This window comes from Eptesicus fuscus, chromosome 5 (assembly GCF_027574615.1).
Source record: "Eptesicus fuscus isolate TK198812 chromosome 5, DD_ASM_mEF_20220401, whole genome shotgun sequence".
Taxonomy (NCBI): Eukaryota; Metazoa; Chordata; class Mammalia; order Chiroptera; family Vespertilionidae; genus Eptesicus; species Eptesicus fuscus.
In genome coordinates, this window is record NC_072477.1 from 107,607,419 (window position 1) to 107,634,310 (window position 26,892).

Here is a 26,892-nt window from a genome sequence, read left to right on the forward strand (position 1 = left end):
AAGTTTTGGGGATTCATGGGGGTGATATTGGTGTTCTGAGGTTCTTGTGATGTTACTAAAATTCTGGGGATATTGCTGAGATTCTGGAGGTAGGTCCTCTGGGGAATTCGGGGGCCCTTGGAGGTGTTTCGGAGTTCTGGGGCTCCTCCTGGACTTCCCATTCATTCTGGCTCACTCTTTTTAAGTTTAGCACTTTGCCCTTTGAGAATTCTGATAACCACAGGCTGAGGAAGGCACACACGTGGGCCTGTTTCTAGATGCAAAAATTCCTCAGATGTCAACTTGAACAAAAACATCGAGACAAAGGAAACTCTGTCCCAAGGCCTCCAGGGGCCAGCTCCAGCCTGAGGGGCAGGTAACTCTGTGCCAGGCCCAGATGGCATATGGTCATTGTCTGCTTAGAGCCTGGGAGCTTTTTGGGACCCCTTCCCACAGTGAACAGGGTTTTGCCACCCCAATCTGTGCCCAACTGGGACTCCAGGTTGGCCTGGGCTGATCCTTGACTATAGTATCAGCCTCATCTGAACGGGCCACAGCTGGGTAACCCTGACTGCTGCCCTGCTCTCTCCCATTCCCAACTCTCCTGAGACAAACATCATTCCAGCTGCCATTGCTGACTTTCTCTGATCTTAGGGCCTTGCTCCAGGCCCCCTCCAGGAAGCCTTCAGGACTGCCCAAGCCATCTCCTTACTCCACGTCCCGCCTCCTCTCCTAGCTTCCGCAGTCTGTATCCCAAGTGCCTCCTCTCTCTTGTCCCCCCTCTCCTGGTGGCAGGTGCCGGTCTCCTCTTTCAGGTGTGAGTCCCACTGTAAAGCCATGTCCAGAGGGCAGGCCCTGGACTCTGCTGCCAGGCCTTCAGAGAAATTCCTTAGGAGCACCTCATTACCGTCTTTTTCTCCTCCTCACTTTTCCTTGCCAGTTTGCAGGCCTAACACCTCAGAGCCAACCCTCCCAATTTGCAGATGTGAGCTCCAAGCTGAGGAGATACTTTGGGCTCAAGAAGTGGGTTCCCCTTCCCAGCCTGAGCCATGTGCCCACCCAGTACCCATGGATCTTTGATCTAGCCTGCTTCCCTGCCCCCACCAGATTGGATGGCAGATCTGGGGGGCAGGAGTGTGGGTGTAAGGCAATGGGGGATGCCTGGGCAGTTACAGCTGCTCTCTTTGACCTCTTGCTACAACCAGTGACTAGTGTGCTGGCTCCACATTCTTGGGTCATAACGTCATCAAAGGTAGGGAGGGGAGAGCCCACCACCAGAGTCTCCAAGCTAGTGGCTCACCCCTCCCGGAACGGAGACAGCCTAAACCCAGAGAGGCGCAGGGGACTCACTGAGGGTCCCAGGGCAAGGCCAGGCCCCAAACCCAGGTAGGGCATTTCCCACTGACATAGAAATGCTGCTCTTGCCTCCTGGATCTACTCCTTCCTTTTCCCAGTCCAGCCCTGAGGTGACCTCTGCATTGCTCCACTGAGGAGGGAGGGGATATCCTGGGCACTGGGCTATCCCTGGGGAGGGGGCTGATACCACGGGAAGTCCCTTTGGGGGCACTGCATCAAATAAAGTTCAAGGTTAGCTCTGAATCAGCAGATGCTGACATCTCTATGGGCTGAGGAGCGGTGGTCAGAGCCTTCATCCTGGAAGAGGAACCATTTAGGAAGGAGAGGGAGGAATCAAGGCCCACAGAGCACTCAGGCCCACATCTGGAGGCCTTCTGGGTCTGCCTACTGAATTTGGATGGGAGCCTTTAGGATATTAAGCCCTGACCCCTCTGAGCCTTCACTGATGCTATTCCCTCTATTGGGAATACACGTCCTAACCCTCCATCTAACCCTCCACCGTCTGCTTCACTCAAAGATTACTTCCTTCAGGACTACTCCCCCCGCTTGGACCAAATTCCCATGGGACGTGTCAGGGCAGTCTGCCTTCCCTTTATGACCCTCAGACACTTGAGAGGTCATTTATCTACTCATCTGTGTCCCCTGAACTATAAACACTCACATCCCAGGGCCCAGAACAGTGCTGGCACTTAGTAGGTGTTCAATGAATTTATATTAAAAGACTAAATGGATAAATGTCTTTTTTAAAAAGCTTGTTGAACAAATGCCTAAGCTGGGTAGGGCCAGGGCCCAGGCCCCTGTGGGGTACTGGAAGGACACAGACCCTCAAAGATTCAGGGGTCCTGACCCCCCACTCAGGGGTAGGGGCCTGAGAACTAACTGCTCTCTGCATCTTGCCCCCCACCCCCTCTCCTACCCTCTGCTAGAACAAGGAGTGGGAAGGGAGCAGACAGGGATGTCTTCTCAGGGGAGACAAGATGGAGAGGTATCCCCAGCGTCTGCCCAGGCCCTGTCTTCCTCACCCTCACTCTGTACCCTGGAAGGGGCAGGAGGCAGATGAGGTTCTTGCCTCCCATGGGTCTGGTTCCTGTTGAAAGGACTAATTCTTGCCTTATGGGGGTGAGCTATCTCCCTGTGAAATCAAGTTGGAAAAGAAAGTTTTACCAGTGAGACACATGCTGCGTCCTCATGGAAACCAGGGCGAAGGAATGCACAGGCTCCCTCCCTGCCTCCGTCCTGCAGCCCCACCTGTCTCCTTGGGCTGCTAAAATGCCAGATGGCCATACTGGACTTGAGTGAGCATGGAGGACTGCAGGTATGGCTGGCAAAGGTGTGGGAGCTTTGGGGCAGGCATGAAGGCAGGTACTTGTGTTTGAAGTCCGGGACAGATCCCTCCTTGCTACACCCCTTGGGCTGGGAGCCAGTGGAGATCAGCACCACCCGCCTCCCAGGTGTCTTTGTCAGGACCATGGTATGTTCCCACCACAGAGGCCCAAAGGGGTGGTCTAGAGAAAGCCTGAAAAAGGAGGGGGGTGGGGGTGGGCTGGACCTCCAAGAGCAGGAGGGGCCAGGAATCCAGCTGGGAGGGTCCAGCAGACTGGCTGAGCCCGCCCTGCAGCCCGCCCACCCTTTCATCTCTGCAGCTCCTTCCTCCCTGGCCCTTCCTTGAGAGTGTCTGTGGGTCGGTCTGGGTGGGTTTGAGGAGGGGGAAGGAAGAGAGGGTCTTGATTGGACACAACTTCTTTGAAAATGGTCCTTTGAACAAAGGCCTGCTGGTGGTCAGTCAGACAGACAGACAGACAAGAGCTCGAGGACCCCCAGGGCAACTACTCTCAAGGGATAGCTGCCTTCTGCAGCACCAGGCAAACCTGGCGGAGGTGACAAGAAAGGACAAGAGAAGCCCTTCCCCTCCTCCCGTGCCAGCCGCCCAGGCCCACATTCCCAGAGAGCTAAAAGCAAGGAAGTAACCTTGAGGATTAAAGAGAAACGCTTCTTTGTTTGGGTTTCTTTCTTTTTATTTTTTTCCTAAGCCTCTATTCACATCTGTAGACTTTCCCCCTCTTGTCTGGGGGTCAGAAGAGAAGAGCCAGAGAATGTCCAGAGCAGCAGGGAACCAGACCTTCTCCGGGGCCACAGAAGACTATTCCTACGGCAGCTGGGACATCGCTGAGCCCCAGGACAGCCAGGAGCTGCAGCCTGAAGGGTAAGTGGGGCCCCCGGCTCTGGCCAGTGTGGTGCAGTGGCAGAGACACTGATGGGGAACAGGGAAGACTTGTGCACGGGCTGCTAAGATGGGCTCTGCCACTCATCTGCTGTGTGACCCACGGCAAAGCGCAGCATCTCTGGGCTTGCATCTCCTCATCAGTTACATGGAACAACAGCCCTTGTCCATGTGTTAAGACACTTGAGGTGGGGAATTGGCCAGGCTAGTCACCTCAAAAGCACCTGTTTAAAATTGATCCCTGGGCCCCATCCTCCAAGTGGGTGACAGGGCTGTAGCCAGGATGGAGAGTGCTGGGTGAGTGGTTGAGGTAAGGTGGGCCTGCCTTAAAGGGTTTACTGGGCCCTGTGGTGACCACCTGGGGTGTGGTGTTAGCAAACGTCAGATTCTCTGGGCAGACTGGGGGAAGGGAGAGGCAGAGAACCAAGGAAGAAGGCGGGAGGTTGTGGGGAGGGTAAGGGGAGGGGATGTGCGGAAACAGGCCACGCCTGCTTTCTCTGGCTGGCCTCAGAATCTGTGAGGTTGAGGAGATCCTGTTCTTTAGCAGGAGTGCTGGGGTCAGCCAGGAGGGAGGCTGCCTCAGCGCAGCTCATGTCCCCTGCGGAGGCAGGCCACAGCCTTTTCCCGGACCATTTCTACATTTGTTTAGTCTGGGCACCTGGTGGGGGAGCTGGGCCTCCCTGTGCCCCCACATGCTGTGCCTCCACAGGAGGGCCCCAGAGCCCAGTGGTCCCCTCATTGTTCTATCCCTGGCCCCACCCCCCACCTCCCTGCTCTGAGGGTCGGGGGAACTGGAAAGGTGAGGCTGGGGGTTGCCATGCCAGATGTATGCACATCTGTTTTTCATCAACAAGAAATTGGAGAAGGAGAAATGTTCCTAAGCCTCCTCAGGGGCTGGGCCATGGCCTGGCCAGCCCTGGGCCACCTGGCAGGAGCGGGGGCTCCACTCAGGCCTGGAGGAAGGAGCTGTTTGTGGGACTCGGGGCTCTGCCCACAGGGAAAGCAACCTTGCTGTCAGCAAGGGTGTGTCCCTCCTCTCCTTCTCTGGCTGACCCTGCTGCACATGTATGGAGTGGGGGGAGCAGCAGAATGGGGAGGGGCCCAGGAGCCCCAAGAGGACACAGACCTGGACCTGGGTTAAGGCCCTAATGTGAAGCTGTAACCTTAAGTGCCTCCCGGTCTGGTCATTGGCTGGGGCCATGCACCTGGGGCCAGCCCTGTGGCTGGGTATTTAGGTATGGCCCTAGAATAAAGTTGGTGTGTGCAGGGACTGGGCAGTGGAGAGTACTGCTTCTAATATGGGTGGCATCTAGAATGCAGAGCTCACTTCTCCCACTGCAGAGAGGAATGAAGTTTGTTTGAACTTACTCACTTAGCCAAACCAAGTCAAGCTGCCTGGCTCCTCTCCACCACCCCCTCAAAGGTGGGAGCAGGAAGCAGGTAGCTCAGGGGAATCCCAAGGAGGTGAACTTGGGCTCACCTCACCAGCCTGTGTGAGTCAGACATCCCAGGGGGATGGAGCACCAAAGCTTTGAGGAGCTCTGACAATGGTCCCCCTCCGTGCCTCCATGTGCCCCAGCAGGCTTGGGACTTGGGGTTGGTAGGCCCTGGTGACTGTGACTGGGATGGACTCAGTCTCCTGTTCACACTTATCCTCGTGCCCCTATGGTGCCAGGACCTGGTTGAAGACGTCAGGGCAGGGGTGGTGAGTCTGATGGGGATGGGATGTGTCATTGGGTCTCCCATGGGCAAGGGATTGATCCACATAAGCTGAGCTGGCCTTTTCTACCACAGAGGTCCCTCTGGCCAGTCATGTGCCCAGCTTGACGTGTGCCTGCTTGCTATCCACTCATCATCAATACTGAGCATCCCAGCCAGAGCCTGGGGACACAAATATGCCTGTGGCAGCTGCCAAGAATGTCATTCACCTCCGCATGGCTTCAAAGGGCTGCCTGGAAGGCGGAATCAGAGGCTTTCCTCATGGACTCCCTACGGGATGCCAGGGTCATCTGCAGGCCATTCTGCTGTGAGTGGGGGAAGTCAGGAAGCAGGGCTCCAGGTCTCTGGGACCTCACAGCCCCAGACCTCCCCCAGGCAGTCAGCCTTCCCTCTCACCCACAGAGGTGTGTTCTGTGCCCCCTCTGGATGGGGCCCCTGGAGGCTCCCACTCAGAGCTGAATTCTAGAAACAGTTGTCTGGTTCTTTCTCTGCCTCTGTGTCCTCACCACACTGCAGTCGGCCTCTGTCCTTCAGGGTCCAAGACCAAGCCTCCGATCCTTGGACCTCATTTGATTCAGGTGCTCACTACAGCCATTCCAGAAACCCGCCTTTCCTCTGCTTCTCCACATCAAAGCAGGTACATTCTTCCTCATAAACACCTCGGAGATACAGCCTGCCATTTCCACTCCCCAGCGACTATATATGCGGAACCATTTGCAAATGCTGATATTCAACTGTTTCTGATGTACAGAAGTGGCAATTTCAGATGGTTCAATGTAACTTCTCACCTCCCAGTCAGATCAGGTGCCAGAGCCAGATTATCTCCGTTTGAATCCTGACTCTGCCACTTGACTAGCTGTGTGATTTGGGCAACATACTTAGCTCCTCTGAGACTTGGCCTTCTTGTCTACACAAGAGGGATACCAATAGCATACACCTCTTAGGTAATAACTGAGTTAATCCATGGAACAAACAGTGCCTGGCACTTAGTCAGTGCTCAGTAGTTCCCAGCTACTGTTGTTATTTATATTCAAGTCTAGCAACAGAAATTTCCTAAAATTGTCCTGGCTGGGTGACTCTCTTAGCTTGAGCATCATCTGTACACCAAAGCGTGGTGAGTTCGATTTCCAGTCAGGACACATACGGGAGGCAACTGATCAATGTTTCTCTCTCACATCGATGTTTCTCTTTCTCTCTCTCTCTCTCCCTTCCTCTCCCTAAAATCAATAAAAACAAAACAAAAAAACACAACAACAACAACAACAACAACAACAAAACATATTCTCAGGTAAGGATTAAAAAAAAAGAAGAAGAAATTTCCTAAAATCCTGAACACTGTCCATCTTTCAAACTTAAAGCAAATACCACTGCCTCTGACACCTGCCCCAAGGTTCTCTCCCTCTTCTGCATCCTTTAGCATCTGCTTGTGTGTCTTCCAGGATCAAGCTCCCCACCCTCCCTGAGGTGGTGTTCCTTGTGTCTGTGCCATTCTGTCTGTCCCACAGCATAAAACACCGGCCCATGAGCCATTGGCCAAATTTCTGTTGCTCAGACCTCAATCATTTGAGGGTCCATGAGCCTAAGCCAAACTGAGCTAAGAGGTAGATGGGAGGCCCAGATGATACAAAAAGGGCCAGGGGTTCCCCAAATATGGCCTGAAGAGGATCCATGTGGGGGCTTTAGGTTTGGGGTAAGTGGGAAAATGGCCAAGCTGCTCCAGGGATACTTTGCTGAGCCCCTGCCTTGGCTAACAGGGGGACAGGTTTGAGCAGGACCCAGTCAGATGCGGAGATGCATGCTGAGAGGGCTACAAAGGTGGCTATGAGCTCTTGGGGCTGAGAGAGGCCCTTTCTCACCCAAAGCCCCACCCCATATGCTGGAGTAAAGGGCCTCAGAGTTAGAAGTGGGAGTGTAAGGCCTGAGCTCAGACAGTGGGAACCTGATTCCTACATGGCACCTGCCCTGCCCATGAGTACGTGCCAGCTCTGCCCTGGCCAAGAAGTTGCACAAAACAGACTTATTCGGTCCCCCCACCCCAAGGACAAGCCCAGTGACCAGGCTTTTTCCTGCTTCTCGCCCTCTGGGATTTTCTGAGAGAAAGCAAGCTCTGGGAAGACTGGGCTGTTCCAGAGGAGTCATAGGGCTCTGAGCTCACCCCGCAGACATGACCTTGGGACTCCTCCTCACACAACAGGAGGGCGCCCAGATGGTTGGCTGGGCAGGAAGGGCCCAGCTGCAGCACCTGCTGGCCTTGCCCTCACAGATGTCCTCCCAGGCTCTAGCTGTGCAAACTCAGGAGTCTCCTCCTCCCCAGGGACCAGTCCTGTCTGCTCTGCCAAGTCCAGGTCCAGCTCTGAGCTCAGGAATCCTACCCTTCCTTTGCCATGATCCAGTTGAGGAAGCGGGAGCCTTTCTTGTGCCCATTGATCCCTTTATCTCCACATGGACCCACCTGTGTACTCAGCTATGGCCAGAGCAGGTCCTCTGCCAGGCCATGGAAGCCTTTGTGGCAATTAGAAACAGAGACCCCCATTTAGATGAATGCAACTCAGTAGGCACAGTGCTTGATGAGCAGTGCGACCTGGATTTCAGACCCCACTTGTTCCCTTGGCTGGGCATCCTTGTGCAGTATGCAAACTGCTCAGCTGTACATGGAAGCCCTTTAATAAAAGGGAACAGGAGAGATCTAAGTTCCAAAAGACTAAGGAAGATCATTCCAGTCAGATACAGACCAAACTCAGACACCAGTCAATGGAGGGCAAATTGTAGGACCAAGTGCTTGATTGTTTGACCTAGGCCATATGCTCAGCCACAGTTCTGAGAAGAGGTCTGTGATGCCTGGAGCAATTGGGGAGGCTTCCTGGAGGAGCGGGGGAATCAAGTGGGCCTGAAGGATAGGAAGGATCTGGGTGAGAAAGAAGAGAGGTTCAGCCCAGCTGGCTCAATCTGTTTCTTCCGAGACTTCCCCTGGGAGCCCCCTGTCTCCCTTAGCCCTGGAATCTCAGAGCTTGGCATAAGGCTGGCATGCCACAGGAGCATGAGAGCCCTGGAATGACCCCAAGAAGGCAGAACTGGGTAGGCTTGTGTAAGAGAGTTCAAAGGGTTGAGGGAGATGGAGCCCCAGTGTAGACAACCTGGAACCCCAGACCTGGTGGCCTACCTAAGCAGTCCCTACTCAGGCATGACCAGCCTTCACTTGATCTGCAGGGTAGTGCCCTCTTGTCACCCCAGCGTGCTGCCTGGCCTCCTCCATACCTGCTTGGCCGTGCTGTCGGTGAGTCTAACCTAAGTCCAAACTGGCTTGCAACCTGCTGCCAGCCTGGGCAACATGACTTGTGTTTCCTGCTGGGGCTGATGAAGGGAGCACCTGGGAGCCCAAAATGTGGGAGGGGGCTCTCACAGGGTCAGAACCCAAACCAGGATGCAGGCCAAGTCCAACCTCCCAGACTTTTGTCACCTCTTGGCCAGTCCCCAAGATGCCACATGAGTATGCATTGGGAATGGGGGGGGGGGGGGTTCTTGGGTAGTGAGGCCAAGCCTCCAGACTCCCATCAGGGAAGGCCTGGGCACTCCACACCCTCCACTGTGCTCTCCTTTAGGTGGTTGTGTTGCTGCTGCTGGCCATGCTGGGGAGGTGCCGACAGCTCTGGCCCCATGGCGGACACAGCAGGTCTGGGCTGCCCAGGTTGGTGCCGTGGCCTGGGCACCCCCACTCAGGGGGCCCAGCTTGGGGGGTGATTTTTAGGTACCAGTTCTGGCCTCAGGACACTCCCTCTTCTCTCAGCCTGGGGCACTCCCCATCCCCACCCAGATCTTCAGGTTTAGTCGAAATGACCAGAGGGAGGGGGAGGGACCCACTCAGGTTCACTTGCTCCTGTTCCAAACCCCAAGAAACCAGAACCCAACAGGGCCCGGCTCCAGGACACACTTTGTCAGGTGATTCATGGTCTGGACAGGCCATGATCACGCGGCACCATCATGAACCTCGTTTCCCCTGAGGGTTTCATCTGGACCCTGATGCTAACGGCAGATTTCTGAGGGACTTTCTCCCCCTGACTCTTCAGCCCTGCAACCCCAGAGCCTGGGACAGTGATGAACCTCAGGAAATGACCCTGAGGAGATGACCCTGATCCGACTTATGTGGGAGACACCAAAGGGTTGGGGGAGGTGGTGGTTGGAGCCCCAGTGTAGGCAACCTGGCACCTCAGGCTGGGGCTGCACACCAAGGTGGGTCCTACATGCTGACTTTGTGGGGGAACTGGGGTTTCTACCCTGACTAGGGGAGGATTTGGGGGAGAGTGAAGCAGAATGGAGGTCTCAGGGCATGAGGGCAAGATGGACCATAGAAGCAGAGGGTCTTTGTGGCCTGACCTGAGCCAGGGAGGTGATGCCTAGGACAGCTGTGTCCTCTGTCTGCCCTCTACCCCAGGGTCACACTCAGGCCAGGGCGTTGACATTGTGCAAGGATGTTGTGACTCTTGGAGCTCTCTGAAAGTCTGCCAGCCCAAACAGAGCAATTAGTGTGGAGGTAGCTGTTTCCTGGAACTGCCAGGGTGGGTGGAGGGAGCTGTGCTCAGGCTTGTTCATGTGTGTGTGTGTGTGTGTGTGTGTGTGTGTGTGTGTGTTGTTGTTGTTGTTGTGCTGGGGGGATGTTCCTAACTCACTTTGTCACAGGGCCCAGAACTTGATACATAGAAGGCATTCCACAAATGTTTGTGGAATGAATGGATGAAGGGCCTCCAATTCCCTACCTGGAAAGTGGGACCGGCTCTACTTCCCCAGTTTATGGAACATGGCATGAGGTAATGGGGTACTAGGCCTGAGCAACTCCCTCCTGTCCTGCCCCTGCCCCTGCACCAGCCCTGTGGACTTCTTGGCTGTGGATGGGCCCTGGACCGTACCCGCTGCTGTCTTTATGGTCCTCTTCAGCTCCCTGTGTCTGCTGCTCTCGGCCGAGGCCCCGCTGCCTTTCCTCACCCTGACTTCACCATCCAGCCGAGGTACCCAGTGGTGTGGGCCTGGGTTGATGGGATGGGGTTGGGGTGGGAATCCGGACTATTGGGGCAGGGCTCTTCTACAGTGAACCAAGTTGCTCCCCATTACATTCATGAGCCATTGTCAAGAAGACACTGTCCCCTTACTTCACCCACTGTCCCTCCACAATACCTGAAGCTTCCCTTTGTTGGTCCCAGCCATTGGGTCAATACTGCCCTATTTGCTTCCTCTATTATTGTGCAAACCCCACCTCCAAGATGTAGGGAACTCTCTTGTTCCATGGGCACAGCCTGAGTGCCCAAGACTCAGGTTCCCGCCACCCCGCAGTGAGAATGAAGGAGGGCGGGGAGTGGCATAGGAAGGGGTCCAGGAGAAGTGAGCTGAGCTCAAGAAGGTGATGGTAATAAGGACAGCTGCCATGGAGAGGCATGGGACATGACCTCTTTAGATCATCCAGTTTTCACAATGACTCCACAAAGTGTGGACATTAGCCCCACTCTATAGTGAAGGATGCTGAGGGTCAGAGAAGGAGACAATAATAAAGTAGTAGCTTGTATATTTAGTACTAACTTTGACACCATGCTGAGCACTGTATGTAGAACTTCTTATTTTGTTTTTGCTAATTTAGTCCTATTACTTCTATTTTACAGATGGGGAAACTGAGGCTCCAAGAGGTAACTGGCTCAAGATCACAGAGCTGATACTAGTCAGAGCCTGGATTTGAATACCGGGCTCTACCTACTGAACCACCTGAGGGACTTGGAAGATGGAGACATGAGAGAGGTCTGGCTGGACTGGATTCAGTCCACACCTGCCCCTCTATAATTTTCATTCTGCCCTTCTTGCCTTCTAGGACCCTGGAAGATGCTGGCTTTGCTCTATTACCCTGCCTTCTACTACTCCTTGGCCGCCTGTGCCACAGTCAGGCATGTAGCCGCACACCTGCTGGGCAGTGTGTTGTCCTGGGCTCACTTTGGAGTCCAGGTCTGGCAGAAGGCAGAGTGTCCCCAGGCGCCCAAGGTAACTACTGATTCATGAGGGCTGGGGCAGAGGACGTGGAGGAGCTGCTTATGCCAGCATGGCTCCTTTCATCTCTATTTGTATGCTGGGCTTTCCTGCCACCTTCTACTGTACACAGGAGTCCACTCCTTAAAACACATGTCATTGCACACAGCCCCTCTATGGGACAAGGTAGCTGGGGCTTCTAGTCTGGAGGCAGTAGGGAGGAGATGGGGATAGAGGAGATGGAAAAGGAAGCCTGAAATCCCCCCATTGTCGATCCCCTAGCCTTCTGTTGGCCAGGCTGGAGGGGAAATGAAGACAGATGGAGGGTGGCAAGCACTGAGGAGGGCATGGTCTCAGAGAATTCCAAAACCTTATCTGGTTCACTGGCCATTGGCTAGGGATGTGAAGCTGCCCAGCCTAGAGCCCAAAGGGTGGAGATGTAGGCTTTGGAGTCGGACAAACCAAGTTTGAATCCAGCTTCATTTATTCATTCACTCATCCATTCATTTAGTCAACAAACATATTTAAAGCACAAAATCCATACCAGGGACATTTCTAGACACTGGAATACAGCTGTGAACAAGGCCGATGAGGTTCTTGGCATCCCAAGAGCTGCTATTTCAGAGGGGGAGACATAAACAAATGTACAGAATGATTCCACGTGGTACTAAGTGCTTTGAGGAAACCATGTCAACTTCCTGGAAATGGAGTTGATATTACCAATGCCTCAGGGTAGAGGTGAAGATTAGTTGGTTTCTCTGAGAGCAGGGACTTGATTGATCTTTTTCACCACCCAGAACCTGGTACATACTAAGCTCCCAATAAAAAGGATTGCCTAACAAATAAGTGAGTGAATGTATGAGAAGTCCAGCCCTGAGACTTCAGGGACAGATACCTCAAAGCCAGGAGGTAGGGCATGTACTTCCCTGAGGACCATGTTGCAAACTGTGCATAGACAAAATCAGGCCTTTGTCTAATTTTCAGGGGCCTGTGACCAAAGTGTCAGGAACACGGGAACAGAAAGAGGGGACATCTGTCTCAGGCGCCATTGCAGCTCCCCAGGGGGGCAGAGGGGATTACACAACCTCCTCCTGGCTCCTCTACGGGCCTTGGGAGTCCAAGCGCCTGGGGCCTGAGAGGTGAAGTGAGCGTGACTGTCCCGAGCGCCCTGGTTGGGGTGGGTGATGGTGGTAGAACCAGAGCCTTTCCATGGCACCCAGACCCCCCACAGAGCCCTGGGCGAGGTTGGGAGGGAAATGGACCCTGGCCTTCCGTTGGGCAGGAAGGCAGAAGGTAGGTGTGTCTGGTGTCTGTCTGTCCATACAGATCTACAAGTACTACTCCCTGCTGGCTTCCATGCCTCTCCTTTTGGGCCTTGGATTCCTGAGCCTTTGGTACCCGATGCAGCTAGTGAGAAGCTTCAGCCATAGGACAGGAGCGGGCTCGGAGGTAAAGGGGCTGGGCTGTGCTCCCTTGTCTGTTGGCCTCTATGTGTGGTGATACTTGGTGGAGGACCCAGCGTGCAGCAGGTCTCAGGAAAGGTTTTCTGAGTTGCCAAGTAACTGGTTAGTCCTCCCTCCTAAGGCAAAGGCTAGGCCAGGCCCTGGGATGGCACCCAAGATATGTGGGGCACTGAGCTACGTGCACAGTAGGGACTCAACAAAGGAGAATTGCATCACTTTTTGGCCTTTTGGCTAAGATCAAGTGTAGTACCTGTTCTTATCCATTTAACAAAGGAGAACTGGGCCAGAGGCAGTAAGTCGTAGCTCTGATTCTGAACCCCTGGGATCCAACTGGAGACATGAGACAAGTCAGGAGCCTCGTCTCTGTGAGGAGCCTGCAGAGACTGCCATGATCCAGGAAGCACTCAGGGCAGAATTTCATAATGAATCAACTCTCAGTTGGCTAATGTCAGATAAGGGAGTGGGGGGGTGGGGTGGGGGGTGCTTCTTGGATGAGGTGGACTTGAGCAGTGGCCTGAAGGAACAGGCGGGATCTGGAATGGGGAGAGAATAAAGAGAAAGCACTGCGGGCACTGGAAAAAGCATGAATAAAGGGGCAGAGATGGGTTTTGTCTGTTTTGTTCATGTGTTCATGCCTGATTGGCAACACCCAGTAAGTCTTAGTACACAATAAACACTCAGCAAATATTTCTGAAGTTTGGGGTAGATGGATGGGTACATTGTGTCAAGAGATGTGATAATCTTATTAAGAAGACTTCTGAGCACCTACCAAGTGCCAGGCCCGGGGCTGGGTGCTGTGGACCAGGAGCTGACTGACTGCATCTGACCCCGAAACTCCCAGTGAGCTGGGGGAGCTGGATGCAGCAGCCCATGTTTACAGCAAGGTGAAAGGAACAACTGGGCCTCATCCAAGTGCATGGGAGCGCGGATGGAGACGGAGTCAGGTACTCTTCCTGGTGAAAGAGGAGGAAGAGGAAATTGCTCCACAGAGGCCCTTGAGAAAGCCCGAGGACACAGGGGAAAAAGACTGGTTACTTTTCAGCTGAGGGAAGGCTAGAAGGATGGCATCCAGGACAGAGCTGGGAGGTGGTGGTGCCAGTTGCTGACATATGGAGCACTAGATGAGAGCAGGAGTACAGGGGACCATGCACAGTGTGTTAGTTTGCATTTTGAGGGTCTGATGAGCAGCTGAACCAAGGCCTGGAGCTCAGGAGAGGGCCTGGGACTGAAGCTCAAGAAGGAGCGAGGTCCTTGAGGAGGGATGGAGGATGAGGGGAGAAGAGGCCAGAGTGGGCTCAGGTTCTACAGGGGCCACCCTGGGTCCCCATGGGCTCACCTGACTGGGTTTAGCTTTCATGTAGCAAGTTCTGAATATTTGTCACTACTTCCTCCTTATCTTCTAGGGAAGCCTGTTGTCCCCCCATTCTTACCGCTGGCTCCCCAGGATACATGTGCACCAGGCACGGCCCTGCCTTGCTGAATCTGTCCCCCTCCCCTTCCAGGCATCTTCTCTGCCTTGCCTCTCCCCCTATTGCATGGGTTTCCTCTTGAGAAGTCTTGGGAGAAATAAAATCCTCTTTGGCACTTAGTCAAAGAGTTTAAGCCTCAAAGGACACAGCCAAGCTTTGAGCTGACTCACACCTGTCCTGGATCCCAGAGTTGCTATGGCAACAGGTGACAATGGCCTATATTCTCCTAATAATGGGGGCAGGGATTCACCCCCTGTTCCCATTGGTCTCTGCCACTTGGAAGTCAGCTTAAGGCCTGGAATGTGGCTTAGACAAATCCAATTACCCTTGTGCTCTCCCTCGAGTAGGAGAGGCCTAGGCATCTGACCTGGAACGGCCCCTCCTGCGTCCTGATCAGGGATGTGCCGTGGAACACAGTCTCTCTTTGCCCAGTCTCAGTTAGCAGAGGTGTGAGCGCCAAGAGGGAAACACTGATGAGATGTGACTGAGTAAAGCAGGAGAGGGTTGGAGCTAGACCTTAGGAAGAACTTCCCAGCATTGAGTGTTCTTAGATAGGAGACCGATTAAGCTTGTATTTATGGAGGAGGAAAGGGCAGTGTTGGGAGATATGGGCCTCAACCCATAGGTTGGCCCTTCTCTGCACTCCACCACCACCAAGAGGTTTTCATGGAGCACCTACTGGGTGCCCACTGTGGTACCTTAAGCCAGGGCTCCAGGGATGGCTCAAGGCAGGTCTCATCTCTCTGTCCCCCCAGAGGCTGCAAAGCAGCTACCCTGAGGAATACCTGAGGACCCTCCTTTGCCTGAAGAAGCTGAGAAGCAGGTGAGGTTCTAGGCACACCCTCTGGGCCAGCGGGCAGGGCTAGCTAGGGAGGCTTGTTTGGGAGGCTGGCAATGGGCAGGCTTGTGGGGCAGAGATGAACTGACAAAACTCTGGGTCTCGGGGCAGGGGCTTCCCTTGAGTCTTCTCCACTTCCTGGGTCTTTCTGCAGCTCCCACACATCCAAGCATGGCTTCTTGTCCCGGGCCTGGATCTGCTTCAGACACTACATCTACACTCCACAGCGAGGTATGGAGTGGGAGCTGAGGTCCAGAGTGACAGGTGACCACCCCCTTCCCATGCACAAAGCAGCTACAGTGGCAGGTCAGCTCCTGCCACCCTCAGAACTTCGTCATCGGGAAGAACAGCCCTGAGCCCCTGGCCTGGCTTGGCCTGGGTGGTCCAGGGTCCTATGAGCCCTGGCCCTTTTCCTGGGCCCCTGAGGAGGTGTGGGCGCTCCTGGCCTGGGTGGTGCTAGGCTCACCGTGCCCTTCTTTTTTGGGAACTGCAGGATTCCGACTCCCACGGATGCTTGTGCTTTCAGCCACCCTGACTGGGACGGCCATGTACCAGGTATGTCCTGCCTCTGCAGTGCCATTTGCCTCTGGACTCCCAAGTCCGGGTGGCTCAGGCCCAGCTCAGCTCTCCAAAAGCGTGGCCCACAATCCTGCCCAGCTGTTTCTGATGTCTTGAGAGAGCTGGCCTACCCAGAGGGAGGAGGCGTTAACGCTTGTTGGACTCATACAGTCGGAGCATGAGTTTTGGAATCATATGAACAAGGGTTTACATCCTAGCTTCATTATTTACCTCCTGTATGACTTGCATAAGTTAGTCAACCTCCTTAAACCCTTTGGCTCAGCTAAAAGTGGAAGAAATTACCTTCATCGTTGGGAATTTGGGAAGATTTAGTGAAATAACAAGTGTTTGATAAATCCCCACTACCATCACCACCACCCCTTACAAACCAACCAACCAACCAACCACCCAACCAACCAGAATCTCAGGAGGCAGGTATGGTTTTTCTCTGTTTTACAGAGGGGAGAAATGGAGGCTCAGAGAGGTGAATTTGACTGGGCCAAGTTCCTACAGCTAATATCCCAGGGCAGCCAACGTCTGAGTCCAAGCCTGTCTTCAATGCCTCTGCTCATACATAGGACACTTTGCTTTGTCCAATGTAGAAAAGTTGGAAATTTTGTATTCTGACATTTAAGATAGATGACTGATATAGATTGACAGACAGTCGTTGTGCTGCCTGAAAGCACACCTCTGGCCTATTAGCTAAACTTGGATTTGTGTGTAACATGCTGACCACAGGCATGAGGACACTGCTCTTGGGAGCAGATCAGAACACTGATGGGTGCCAGGAACGATGCAGCCCGTGTGCTCCCTAGAGTCTTCCCTGTGACTCAGAAAACACTTTTCCTGGAATGGGAGTGCCTAGTTCGGCACAGCCAGACCCTGGTGCTCTCCTTCTGGGTTCTTCCAGGTGGCCCTGCTGCTGCTGGTGGGTGTGGTACCCACCATCCAGAAAGTGAGGGCGGGCATCACCACGGACGTCTCCTACCTGCTGGCTGGTTTTGGGATTGTGCTCTCAGAGGACAGGCAGGAGGTGGTGGAGCTGGTGAAGTACCACCTGTGGGCTCTGGAAGGTGAGGTCTCCGGGGGAAGGGGAGTCCCTGAGGGCCTGCAGTGGGAGGATGTGAGCTGGGTGGGTTACCTGAGCTGCTCGCCCTTGGGCACATTCCTTCCCTTCTTTGGGTCTCAATAACTTCATCTCCAAATTGGGGGGTTGGGGCTTGGGGCTTCCGGTCCCAAGTCTCTGAGACCTGAAGGGGTCATCTCAGTAGCCCCTCGTCAGCTTGTGTGTTGTCTCCCACCCTCACCCACAGTGGCTTTGCTCAGCTCTGCAGGCTGCAGATGGGGAAGGCCATGGGTGTGAGCTGAGGTGACAGCTTGGGGCCTTTGCTGAGGCTGGGGAGGAAGAGAGGAGGTGGAGCTGTGGGGATGGAAGGAGAACCAAAATTTTGAGCTCATTCTCATGGCAGGTGGGTGGGATTGGGCTCAGCAGATGCTTTTTTTCCTCCCAATCCCTGTCCTCTTGGGCCATCTCCTTTCTCCTTCCCTCCCTTGACAATGAGACCCAGGCTGGGGAACCATACCAGCCTTCCCTTCTGGGGTTAGAAGCTTCCTTCATCCCTTAGCTCTGTTACCCACCTCCCCCACCTTCCAGGCCTTCCCAATAGCCCTTGGAGGAGACTGAGAAGTGTCCCGCTTAACAATGGGGAAGCACTCACCTCAGGTGGTGCAGTCAGGCAGAAAAGAACTCAGCCTTTTGATGCCCCTGCTGGGACTCTCTCCACCACTGTGAGACCAGAGCCTGGTGGTCAGGAGTCAGGGGGCCTGCACTCTCTGCTGACTTTGGAGTTCTTGGCTGGTATGAGCACCCTGGCTTCTGAGGGGTAACATGTGATGTTTGGAGCTTAGGCTGCAAGTATTGCAGGCAGAGGTGTGACTGCTCTGCCACTGTTCCTGACCATCAGTATCCTCATCCACAGATCAGGCATGCAGAGAGTGGGGAGGGGCAGGGGGCGGGGATGGGCAGAGATGTGTACGGTACTGCTTCCTTCCCTAATGCCAGCCTCACCACCTTCCTGAGCAATTCTCCTCCCTGCCAGAGGCTGCCCTGGATTGCGGCTGAGGCCCACAAGCTGGACAGGTGACAAGTTCTGGTGGACTGAAATGACATCTCCAGGGAGATTTTCCAACTTGGCTACAATTTGGGCCACAGGCAGGAGTAGACATGACTCACATCAGTCCACAGCCAAGCACAGACTTCACAACAGCCCTGTTAGAGTAACATCATTGATGCCATAGCTCAGAATAGGGAATCAAGGACCAGAGGCAGGAAGTGACATGCCCCGGACAATGGATTCTGCTTCTGCTCAATACACCTGGCATTTATAATCACACTAGTGACCCGGTGCATGAAATTCGTGCACATTAAAAGGGGATTAATTAGAGAAAATAATTTAATATTGCTATTTGCCCTTTCTCTATTAAGAAGAGTCAGAGATGAAAGAAAATTAGTAAAATATATATGAAAACCTTCCTCCTGTCAGAGTCTGGGGCTCACCACGGGATCCAGAGTCAAGTCCCCGCCCACCCACATGCACCTCAAAATTGCGTGAGACCCAGACCCAGCCCCCCCTCCATTGGGCTAGATCCAGACCCAGCCAGTCCCACCCTTGTCAAGCCCCGCTGGGCAGGGGGCATGCCTTGAGGTCCTCCATCAAGCCTCACCAGGTGGGGTCCCCCGTCAAGCTCTGCCAGGCAGGGGGGTGCAGCCTCAGGTTCCCTGGCCCAGCACCGGGAGGGGGGCGCAGCCTCAGGTCCCCCATCAAGCCCCACTGGGTGAGGGGCACGGCCTGAGGCCAGGCAGGGAGGTACAGCCTCAGGTCCCCTGGCCTGGTGCTGGGACAGGGGGTGTGGCCTGAGGTCGCCTGTCAAGCCCCACCTGGTGGGGGGGCGCGGTCTGAGGTCCCCCGGCCTGGCACTAAGGGGGCGTGCGGCCTGAGGTCCCCCAACCTGGCGCTGGGGGGGGGGGGAAGCAGCCTGAGGTCCCCTAGCTCAGCACCAGGACGGGAAGTGCACCTTGAGGTCCCCTGTCAAGCCCCACAGGGGCGGGGGAGGGCGTAGCCTCAGGTCCCTGTTGATTGTTCGTTAAAGCTCCTTATGGGAACTTGGCCTCAGCTGTGGGTGCAGCCATCTTTGTGATGGAGTGATGGTCAATTAGCATATTCCCTCTTTGTTAGATAGGATGCTGTGGTTTCCACACCCAAAGGTTCCCATTTTGAATTTTCTCAGATGCAGGGTCAAACAGCAGTGTTTACTCTCCTAGTTCGAAGATGAGGAAAACTGAAGCCTGGGGACATTAGAGATATGTCCAAAGCAGTCAGCAAGCCAGAGTGGAATTGAGATTAGATCTGGCCTTGGGACCCTTTGGTGTGTTCTTAGCCTAAGGAGCTAACATGCCATCTGAGCACTGAGGGCCTGTTTTAGGGCTGCCACCCTCTCCTCCCCAGCACCTGGTTAGTAAACCTGGCATTGTTCACAGAAAGTTCACTTTGAGTCAGGCAGACTAGATTAGAATTTCTGCACTGTCACTAACTAGCTGTGTGACCTTGGGCAAGACACTTCTCAGGATCTCAAATTTCCTATCTGCAAAATGGTGCTGCAGCAACAAGGCAACCTTGTCCTTGAGGCCCTGGATCTGGCGGGGAAGACAATTGGATCCACCAAACAGGTCCCAGAAGGGAGCAGCTGCAGTGTCCCAGAGGAGGCAAAGCACAGGAAGATCTATGGGCCTCAGGATTGGGAGGGACCCAAGTTTGGAACCAATTGAAAAAAGGCAGAGCAGGAGGTAGATGGAGAGCAAAGGCCGGGCCTGGGACCCTGGGATGGCTCAGCAGGCAGGCTCCTTACCTCCTGGCAAAAATGGTCTGAATGCATCATTGCTGGTGCAGAACTGGCTCCTGAAGGGCAGATGGAACAGGGCAAAGCTCTGAGCATGCAGCTTCACTTCAGAAAAGTACCACCTCCTGCCCCTGGAGGAGTGAGCCCAGGACAGGCAGGGAGACTCCAGTTTCTAGAACAGTTTCCCTAAGAATCGCCTGGTAACTTTAAAAACCCCAAGGCTCAAGCTCCAGGCCTGACTTCAGAAACCCTGGTAACTCTGACGTGAGCCCACATTTGTTTGGGAACCACTGTAGCAGGCACTCCATACATGTCAGTCTGTTGATTGCTTTCACTCGATTGCTGATTGAAGTAAACCTTTAAGGCTCTATCTTCTGAAAGCCCCAGGACCGTGGTTCTCAATGCTGGCTGCATGCCAGAATCGCCAGGGTTGTTTTTACAAAAGCTAAGGCCTGGGTCCCACCTCCAGAACTTCTGATTTAATTGGTTGGGGGTAGCCTGGGCCATGGGGCTTTGATATCTCCAGGTGACCCGGACGTGCTGCAGTGCCTTCGGCAGCGCCTGTAGTTACATGCAACTAGTGCCTGCCTTTTGCATGTGCATTTGCAGCCCCTGCCCCTCAACCACTGGCCCTGCTCTGGCGGAACAGGAAGCCAGGAACGCTTCCCCGGACGGCTGAGGAGAGCAGGGTGCGGGCACCTGGCTCTTCTGGGTCTGCTTGGGAATGGGTACACTTCCTGCTCTATCACTTCCTACAGTGTGGCGGGGGGCAGACCTCTCAGAGTCCCAGCCTCTTTCTTGGTTCCATGTTTTCACATGCTTCTCCTGTGGGGCTGCTTTGAGGGTGCAGGGCAAGGCTGGATGTGGATGTAAGATGAAAGGGGTGAGGCCTCCATCCTCGCTCTGCTTAAATACCAGGCTTGCTCACAACCATGCATTCTCCCCCAGCTGCTGGTGAGACAGCAAACTCATGATCTGTGCTCATGCCTGGGGTGGCCAGGGAGGTGGGGTAGAGGTGGGTAGCAGTGGTCACCTCCCCTCATTCTGATGGACTCAGGCCACCCCGAGTGCATGTGCATTCTCATGTCTGGACCAAACCCCTGATGCAGGCCTAGATGGGGTTTTATGCTCACATCATGCTGTGAGATGGGCAGCACAGCAGTGTGCCCAGCATTAGCAAGCTAGGCTGGGAGACGAAATGGCCCGTGAAGGCCACTCCATCAGGGAGCAGTGGAGCTGGAGGCAGATGTCAGGTTGAATGCGTCTCTCACTGAAGTCACACAGCAATGCACGCACCAAGACCCAGGTGAGGGTCAAGTCTATAACCTCAGAGGTGGCCTCTCCTCATCTTGGCCACCCTTTGTCATCTGGCACCACAGGCCAGCCGGGGCTGTCAGCTTACACCGGGTCTGAGAACAGGGAATATGGCAAGAGGCTTCTGCTCACAGTGGGGGGTGGGGCAGGGTAACTCCCCCGAGGCACACCCTGGTAGCACATTGGAAGCTGCCAGGAGACCCTCCAGGCATGGCCTCCCACTTTCTTCCTCTTCACCCTCCAGTTTGCTACATCTCAGCCTTGGTCCTGTCCTGCTCACTCACCTTCCTCGTGCTGACCCGCTCACTGGTGACTCACAGGTCAGTGGCAGGCTCTGACCCCCACTGTGGAAGTGGGGAGGAGGTCAGTGTCTTATGGGCTTATAGGACCCCTGACTCAGAAGGGCTGTGGGGAGGGCTAGAGGGAGGGTGGGTCTCTGCAGGCCCAGGTTGCCACTGAGCCAGCTGCCCTGTGTTGGGCAGAGAAGCCGGGCGGTTCAGTCTGAATGGGTAACCATCTGTGAATGATTCTAGGGCAACGCTGTGTAGGGGCTGAAGTGCAGAGTTTGCCCATACTGAGAGGGGCCACCTGGGAGGGCTGGATTTGATGGGAGGCACCTTGGAACGGGAGAGGAAGAAGGAACTGAGGGAGGAAGGTGCCACCGGCAGGAGAACTGCATGACAAGGGCACAGGGGCTGCGTGAGCCTGAGGCTTGTGTGGGTGGGTGAGGGGGTGGTCTGACTGGTACTGGAGAGATTGTTATGGGACATTGAACGTCAGGCTGCCCGCCTTGCCTGTTCGTGGTAAATGATAAGGAGCACTGAGGAGATGTGAGCAGAGAGAGAAGGTTCTAGTTGGGTGGGAGGGGTGGTCGATGTCAGAGAACTGGTTCCTATGACCTGCACATTCATCGGGCCTCAGAGGTCATCCTACCCCTCTTTCCTCATAGGGGTAGCCCTACTGAGACTGGCATCCCAGGACCTCAAGTCTCTGCATTGCATTATGTTCAGGCACATTCTTGCTCATGTGCCAATATGGGCTGCCTCAGGAGGTAGTAATGAGATCCATGTCACTGGAGGTATGCAAGCAGGGTTCTATGGCCATAGATGGGGAACCTGGCCTCCCACCCTGGTGGCCGAGCTGTGAGTCACTTTCCATCTCTTCTGTTGTTTCTCACTTTTCTGACTTGGCTCACATTGAACCTTCGGCCTGAATTTGTTTCCCTAGATCCCCACCTCACCAGTTTACTCTTCCTCCCTGACCTCCCAGGCTGGATTAGTAGCCTCCACTGGGTTCCCACACCCTGAGCTTCCCTGCCTCTGGGCTGTAATTAGACTGAGAGTTCAGCCAGTGGCTAGCCTCAAGGAAGAATTTAGGGAGTATCTGTGCTCCCTGAGATCCCTGCCTTCTCACCCTCATCACAGGGCCAACCTGCGAGCGCTACACCGAGGGGCTGCCCTGGACCTTGGCCCCCTACCTCAGAGCCCTCACCCCTCTCGCCAGGCCATATTCTGTTGGATGAACTTCAGCGCTTACCAGACTGCTTTTACCTGCCTTGGTGAGCCCCTCAGCCCACCCTACTGGGCATTGACTGGCCCCAGATACTGACCCCAGTGAGTGAGGGGGGAGTGGTCAGCAGTTCTTGACTGCCCCTGGGTGTCTGCCTGTTCTTGGGCAAGTTTTGGGATAAGAGTGAAAAGAGGGACCCGCCGGGCCTTCCCTCCACTCAGGAAGCTCACGCAGGCGGTGCTAGGGGACACAGGAGCCTGGGGAAAGGATCTCATTGCCTCCCTAACATGAGCATGGTCCTGGGGTGCCACCAGTTGTGTACACAGGGGATAGACCCAGGGCGGGAAGGTGGGGAGCTTAAGGAGGCACATTCCTGCTTGGGTGAGGGAGGGCTGTGCCATGATGGACTGCCTCAGGAGGCAATGAGATCCATGTTACTGGGGTATGCAGGCAGGGTTCCATGGCCATAGATGGGATTGCAAAGGGGGTCTGTTCTTGAGGGAGTTGGACTAGATTAACTCCCAGGACCCTCCTAGCTCCTAATTTTCTGATTCTCCCCTTGGGCTCTGTAGTGAATAAAGCCCTCTGAAGTTCAAGAAAGGTAGGTCAGTGTTGTGAAAGCCAGGGCCGGCTTTCTCTCCCTTCTGGTTCCTTCAGTTCTCACCCTGCCCTCTAGAACGAGGGCAGAAGGATGATCAAGGAGTAGATTTGATCATCTCAGTGGACTTTGTACCTCCCAAGCCTTCTTGTACACATGTCCCCATATACACAATTAGCCAGTTGTTCCATTAGACAACTGTGGGGCGCCTACTGTGCTCCAGACTCTGGCCAGTAAGAATGCAAGCATTACTCTAAAATGTAATCTGCTCCCCAAGGACTCAGGAGCAACGGAGGGAAAATAACATTTACAAAGTACCTACTGGTTTTCAAAGGGCTGCACAGACATAGTCTCATTGGGTCCTCACAACAGCCCAGTGTGGTAGGGGCCACGCTCCTCATTTTACAGAGGGAGAAACCAAAGCTCAGAAATGTAAACTAATTTGCTGGTGGCACAGCGAGGCATCAGAGCAGGGATCTGAAATGAGGTCTGCCCAATTCCAAAGTCTTTGGGCTCCTGAGAGTGCCAGGGGTGGTCTGGATCCTGCAGAGGCTGATGTTTGTCCCCTCCTCATCCTGGCAGGGCTCCTGATACAGCAGATCATCTTCTTCCTGGGGACCATGGCCCTGGCCTTCCTGGTGTTTATGCCCATTCTCCATGGCAGCAACCTTCTGCTCCTCCAATCACTGGCGTCCTTGTGGTGAGAGAGGCAAAGGGCAGAGGGCTCTGGGACCCCTTCCCAGAGGGCCACTAACAGTGACACCTTCTTTCCCCTCCTGCAGGCCTTTCTGGCTGACCTTGGCTCTGGCTATAACCCTGCAGAACATGGCAGCCCACTGGGTCTTTCTGAAGACTCACCATGGATGGCCAGAGCTGACCAACCAGTAAGGCAGCTCCTGGGTTTGTGGGTCTTTTAGGTCCTCAGCCTCTTCTCCTTCCTGTCTTAGCTGTGTCCTTCCTCCTCCACTGCCACCTCTCCCTTCTCTGTTAGGAAGCCCAGTGGGTAGTAAACAGAGATTGTCCTACCCGCAGAGAATGGGACAGTGGCCAAGCCTACTCCACATACATCGGTCACAGGGCCAGAGTCACCCATAGCCTTTCCTGCTTTGAGATCAACATTGCTCTCCCCTGGATCCCCTATGCCCTCCACACCATGTGCCTCCCTCTTTGCAGGAAGGAGGTTAACAGAAACATTATTTCCCTGTTAGATGGTAAGGCTGTGGGAGGACCTTGGCCCCAAGAGAGACTCAGAGTCAGTGGACAAGGGAAGCAGAGGAGGAAGGTGGGAGACGCTGGGGTCATAGAAAGATCCAGGTAGAACTGAACATAAACCCTAACTGTGCCACTGACTAGCTAGGCAGCTTTAGCTAAGTCACCCAATTTCTCTGGGCCTCAGTTTCCCTTCTAAAGGAGGGAGTACATGGCCTGTCTCCCAGAGTGGTGGGGAGGGCCAGTTGGGTTGAGAGTTGGCCCAGCACAGGATGGGGTACATGCAAAGTATACTCAATAAGCAGCAGGTGCTCAATAAATACACAGCAGCTGTGGTCATCAGCTGAGGCAGGGGCTGGGGGTGTGGGTGTGGGGACCTGACTTAGCCTTGCTTCTCCCTCACCCTAGCTGCGCACTCTATGCAGCCACCTTCCTTCTCTTCCCCATCAACGTGCTGGTGGGCATCATGGTGGCCATCTGGCGAGTGGTTCTCTCTGCCCTCTACAATGCTGTCCACCTTGGTCAGATGGACCTCAGCCTGCTGCCACCTAGAGCTGCCACTCTTGACCCTGGTAAGGTCACAGGGCAGGGCCGGGATGGGGGTTGCTCAGGCTGCCCAAGCTGTAAGGGAGGGTCTGCCCTGATGCCCTGACCAGGTCTATGTTCAAATCTGTTCTCTGAGGAGGTCTGGGACTGCCACATCGGTGTGTGCAGTGGGCCCACGCACAGTGCATGTGCCATGAGCTCAGGTGTGTCTATGTGCTTTCATGCAGTGTGCAGGGTGCCTGTGTGTGTGTGTGTGTGTGTGTGTGTGTGTGTGTGTGTGTGTAGGTGTAGGTGTGTAGGTGTGTGTGTTTAGGGACTGTCTGGGCTCTTCTCTCTGAGCGCTGCCATCCCTCACCCACCCCAGGCTACCGCACATACTGCAACTTCTTGAAGATTGAGGTCAACCAGTCGCATCCAGCCATGATAGCCTTCTGTACCCTGCTCCTTCGAACACAGAAGCCCCAGCCCCACCCGGCCCCCCAGGATGGCCTCAGACTCAGGGTGGAAGAAGAAGGTGTGCCTTCCCTTTGGGGTTGGGAGAGTTGAGCCCACTCACAGCATCTCCGAGGAAGGAGGGATACACCCCTCCCCAACATGCACCACTGAGCAAGAAAATGCTCACTTTCTGTTCCTGGGCTGCTGGTGGGAGAGAGGAAGTGAGAATTTTCCTGGTCCATTTTGGTAATTTTTTCCATCATGTGCATGCATGTGCGCACACACACACACTTTCTCACTCCGCATGCTCACACATTCTCTCACAGAGAAGGAGACAGCCATCTTGCCAAGGGGCTCTGTCTTCCCCCACCATGGGCCACCCTCCTCCTCTCCCTCTCAGGCAGTCTGTCCTCCCCGTCTCCTCCCGTACTTGTCTGGGAAGTGCGTAGTAGGGAGGGGGACACTAAGCTGGAACTCCAATCTCACCAGCCTCCTCCACTCACCCAGGGGATTTTCAGACTGTGTTCAGGTCTGGGTGCAGGGGCCTCGGCTGGGTTTGCGGAGTGACTGACAGAAGGTTTCCCCTTCTCAGGGATGCAGCTGCTGCAGACCAATGACCCTGTGGCCAAGGGAACAGGGCCCAGAGCCCGCCGAGGCAGGGCTCGCTGGGGTCTGACCTACACGCTGCTGCACAACCCGGCCCTACAGACCTTCCGGAAGAGAGCCCTGTCAGGTGCCCGGGCCAATGGCACCCAGCCCTGAGGGTGGGGAATGCCAAGGCATGTGTCCCCATCTGTGTACTTGCTTCCCCTCTTCCCAGCCCATCCCTTCCCTGGTTCTCCCAGCATTTCCCCAGCCATGGTAGGCTCTCTGCTTAGCACCAGCTCTGCCAGCAGGTCCCAGGATCAGTATCCCAGTGACCAGCCCCTGAGGCTGGAGGTCACTGTGGTTGTGTGGAGGTTGTCTGCACTGCGAGCCTTGGGAGGGCTCTATTCTGCTCCCTTGGCCTTGGGATGTTAAGGACTCTGAAGAAAGCAATCAGTGGTTTAGGCCCGTGGTCCAGGAGCCAGTGGAACCAAAAAAGCTACATCCAGGCCCCTCCCCTCACTGGCCCTGCTGCCAGCCTCCAGGGCCTCGCTGAAGGCTTCTGCTGACCTGGATGGGTGATTCCAGCCGGGACAGCCTTGCTCCAGCAGCCCAGCAGAAAGCGAGTGGGCTCCTACTGGCAACAAAGTCAGAGCTCACACCAAGCCCCACACCGGGCTGCCCACACTGGAGAGCTGATGTTTTTGTGGTTGGTATGCCTTTAGATGTTATAGAAGAGGTCAGTGTGTGCCCTGCAATAAACTTGTCCTTGAGAAACAGTCCTCCGTAGGGGTGGGTCATGTGGGGAAAACTGCCCACACGGTTTTATGGGGCTTGGGTGGGGATGGGTATTCTGGTCACATGCTGGGCTGGGCCCCCCTGGGTTGGGGCAGAGAAGACCCTCCCCATAGCTGCATCCCTTTGGGTGGTGGAGAGATTAGGGACCCTATGATGCCACCCCTGAGCCATGGGGACATTGGCTTTAGAAAGTAGGACTTATTCAGGGTCCTCAAGAATGAGCAGGACTTGGGGAGCAGAAGAGATTTAAGGAAGATGTGGACAATGTGAATTAAGGTGTGAAGGTGGGGGCGTGCAGTGAGGGAGCTGCCCTGATGGTAGAAGATCGAGGATGCAGAGGGGAAGGGCAGAGGGGGTGGGGGTGGCCCCTTCCCTGCTGGAGACTGGTGGAGGTGAGG

At 54.8% G+C, this 26,892-nt stretch overlaps 1 protein-coding gene and 1 pseudogene across 1 annotated transcript; both read left to right on the top strand.

The window, feature by feature from the left end:
• Positions 1-3,428: 3,428 nt before the first annotated feature.
• Positions 3,429-26,473, top strand: STRA6 (signaling receptor and transporter of retinol STRA6). The gene is made up of 17 exons (XM_054715629.1): positions 3,429-3,538; positions 8,483-8,549; positions 8,875-8,960; positions 10,136-10,275; positions 11,124-11,290; positions 12,602-12,724; positions 14,963-15,030; positions 15,200-15,276; positions 15,539-15,600; positions 16,514-16,676; positions 21,059-21,134; positions 22,239-22,372; positions 23,504-23,621; positions 23,704-23,805; positions 24,539-24,702; positions 25,041-25,190; positions 25,704-26,473. The coding sequence occupies exons 1-17, from the start codon at positions 3,429-3,431 to the stop codon at positions 25,871-25,873; spliced, it is 1,977 nt and encodes a 658-aa protein (XP_054571604.1). The 3' UTR covers positions 25,874-26,473.
• Positions 12,950-13,059, top strand: LOC114228221 (U2 spliceosomal RNA; annotated as a pseudogene).
• Positions 26,474-26,892: the final 419 nt, after the last annotated feature.

Excerpts from the sequence above, each read along its gene's own strand:
- STRA6 (XM_054715629.1), top strand. The coding sequence starts at position 3,429 with ATGTCCAGAGCAGCAGGGAACCAGACCTTCTCCGGGGCCACAGAAGAC. Across the intron at positions 15,601-16,513 it reads CTGGGACGGCCATGTACCAG|GTGGCCCTGCTGCTGCTGGT; the intron begins GTATGTCCTGCC and ends GGGTTCTTCCAG. Across the intron at positions 23,806-24,538 it reads TGGCCAGAGCTGACCAACCA|CTGCGCACTCTATGCAGCCA; the intron begins GTAAGGCAGCTC and ends CCCTCACCCTAG.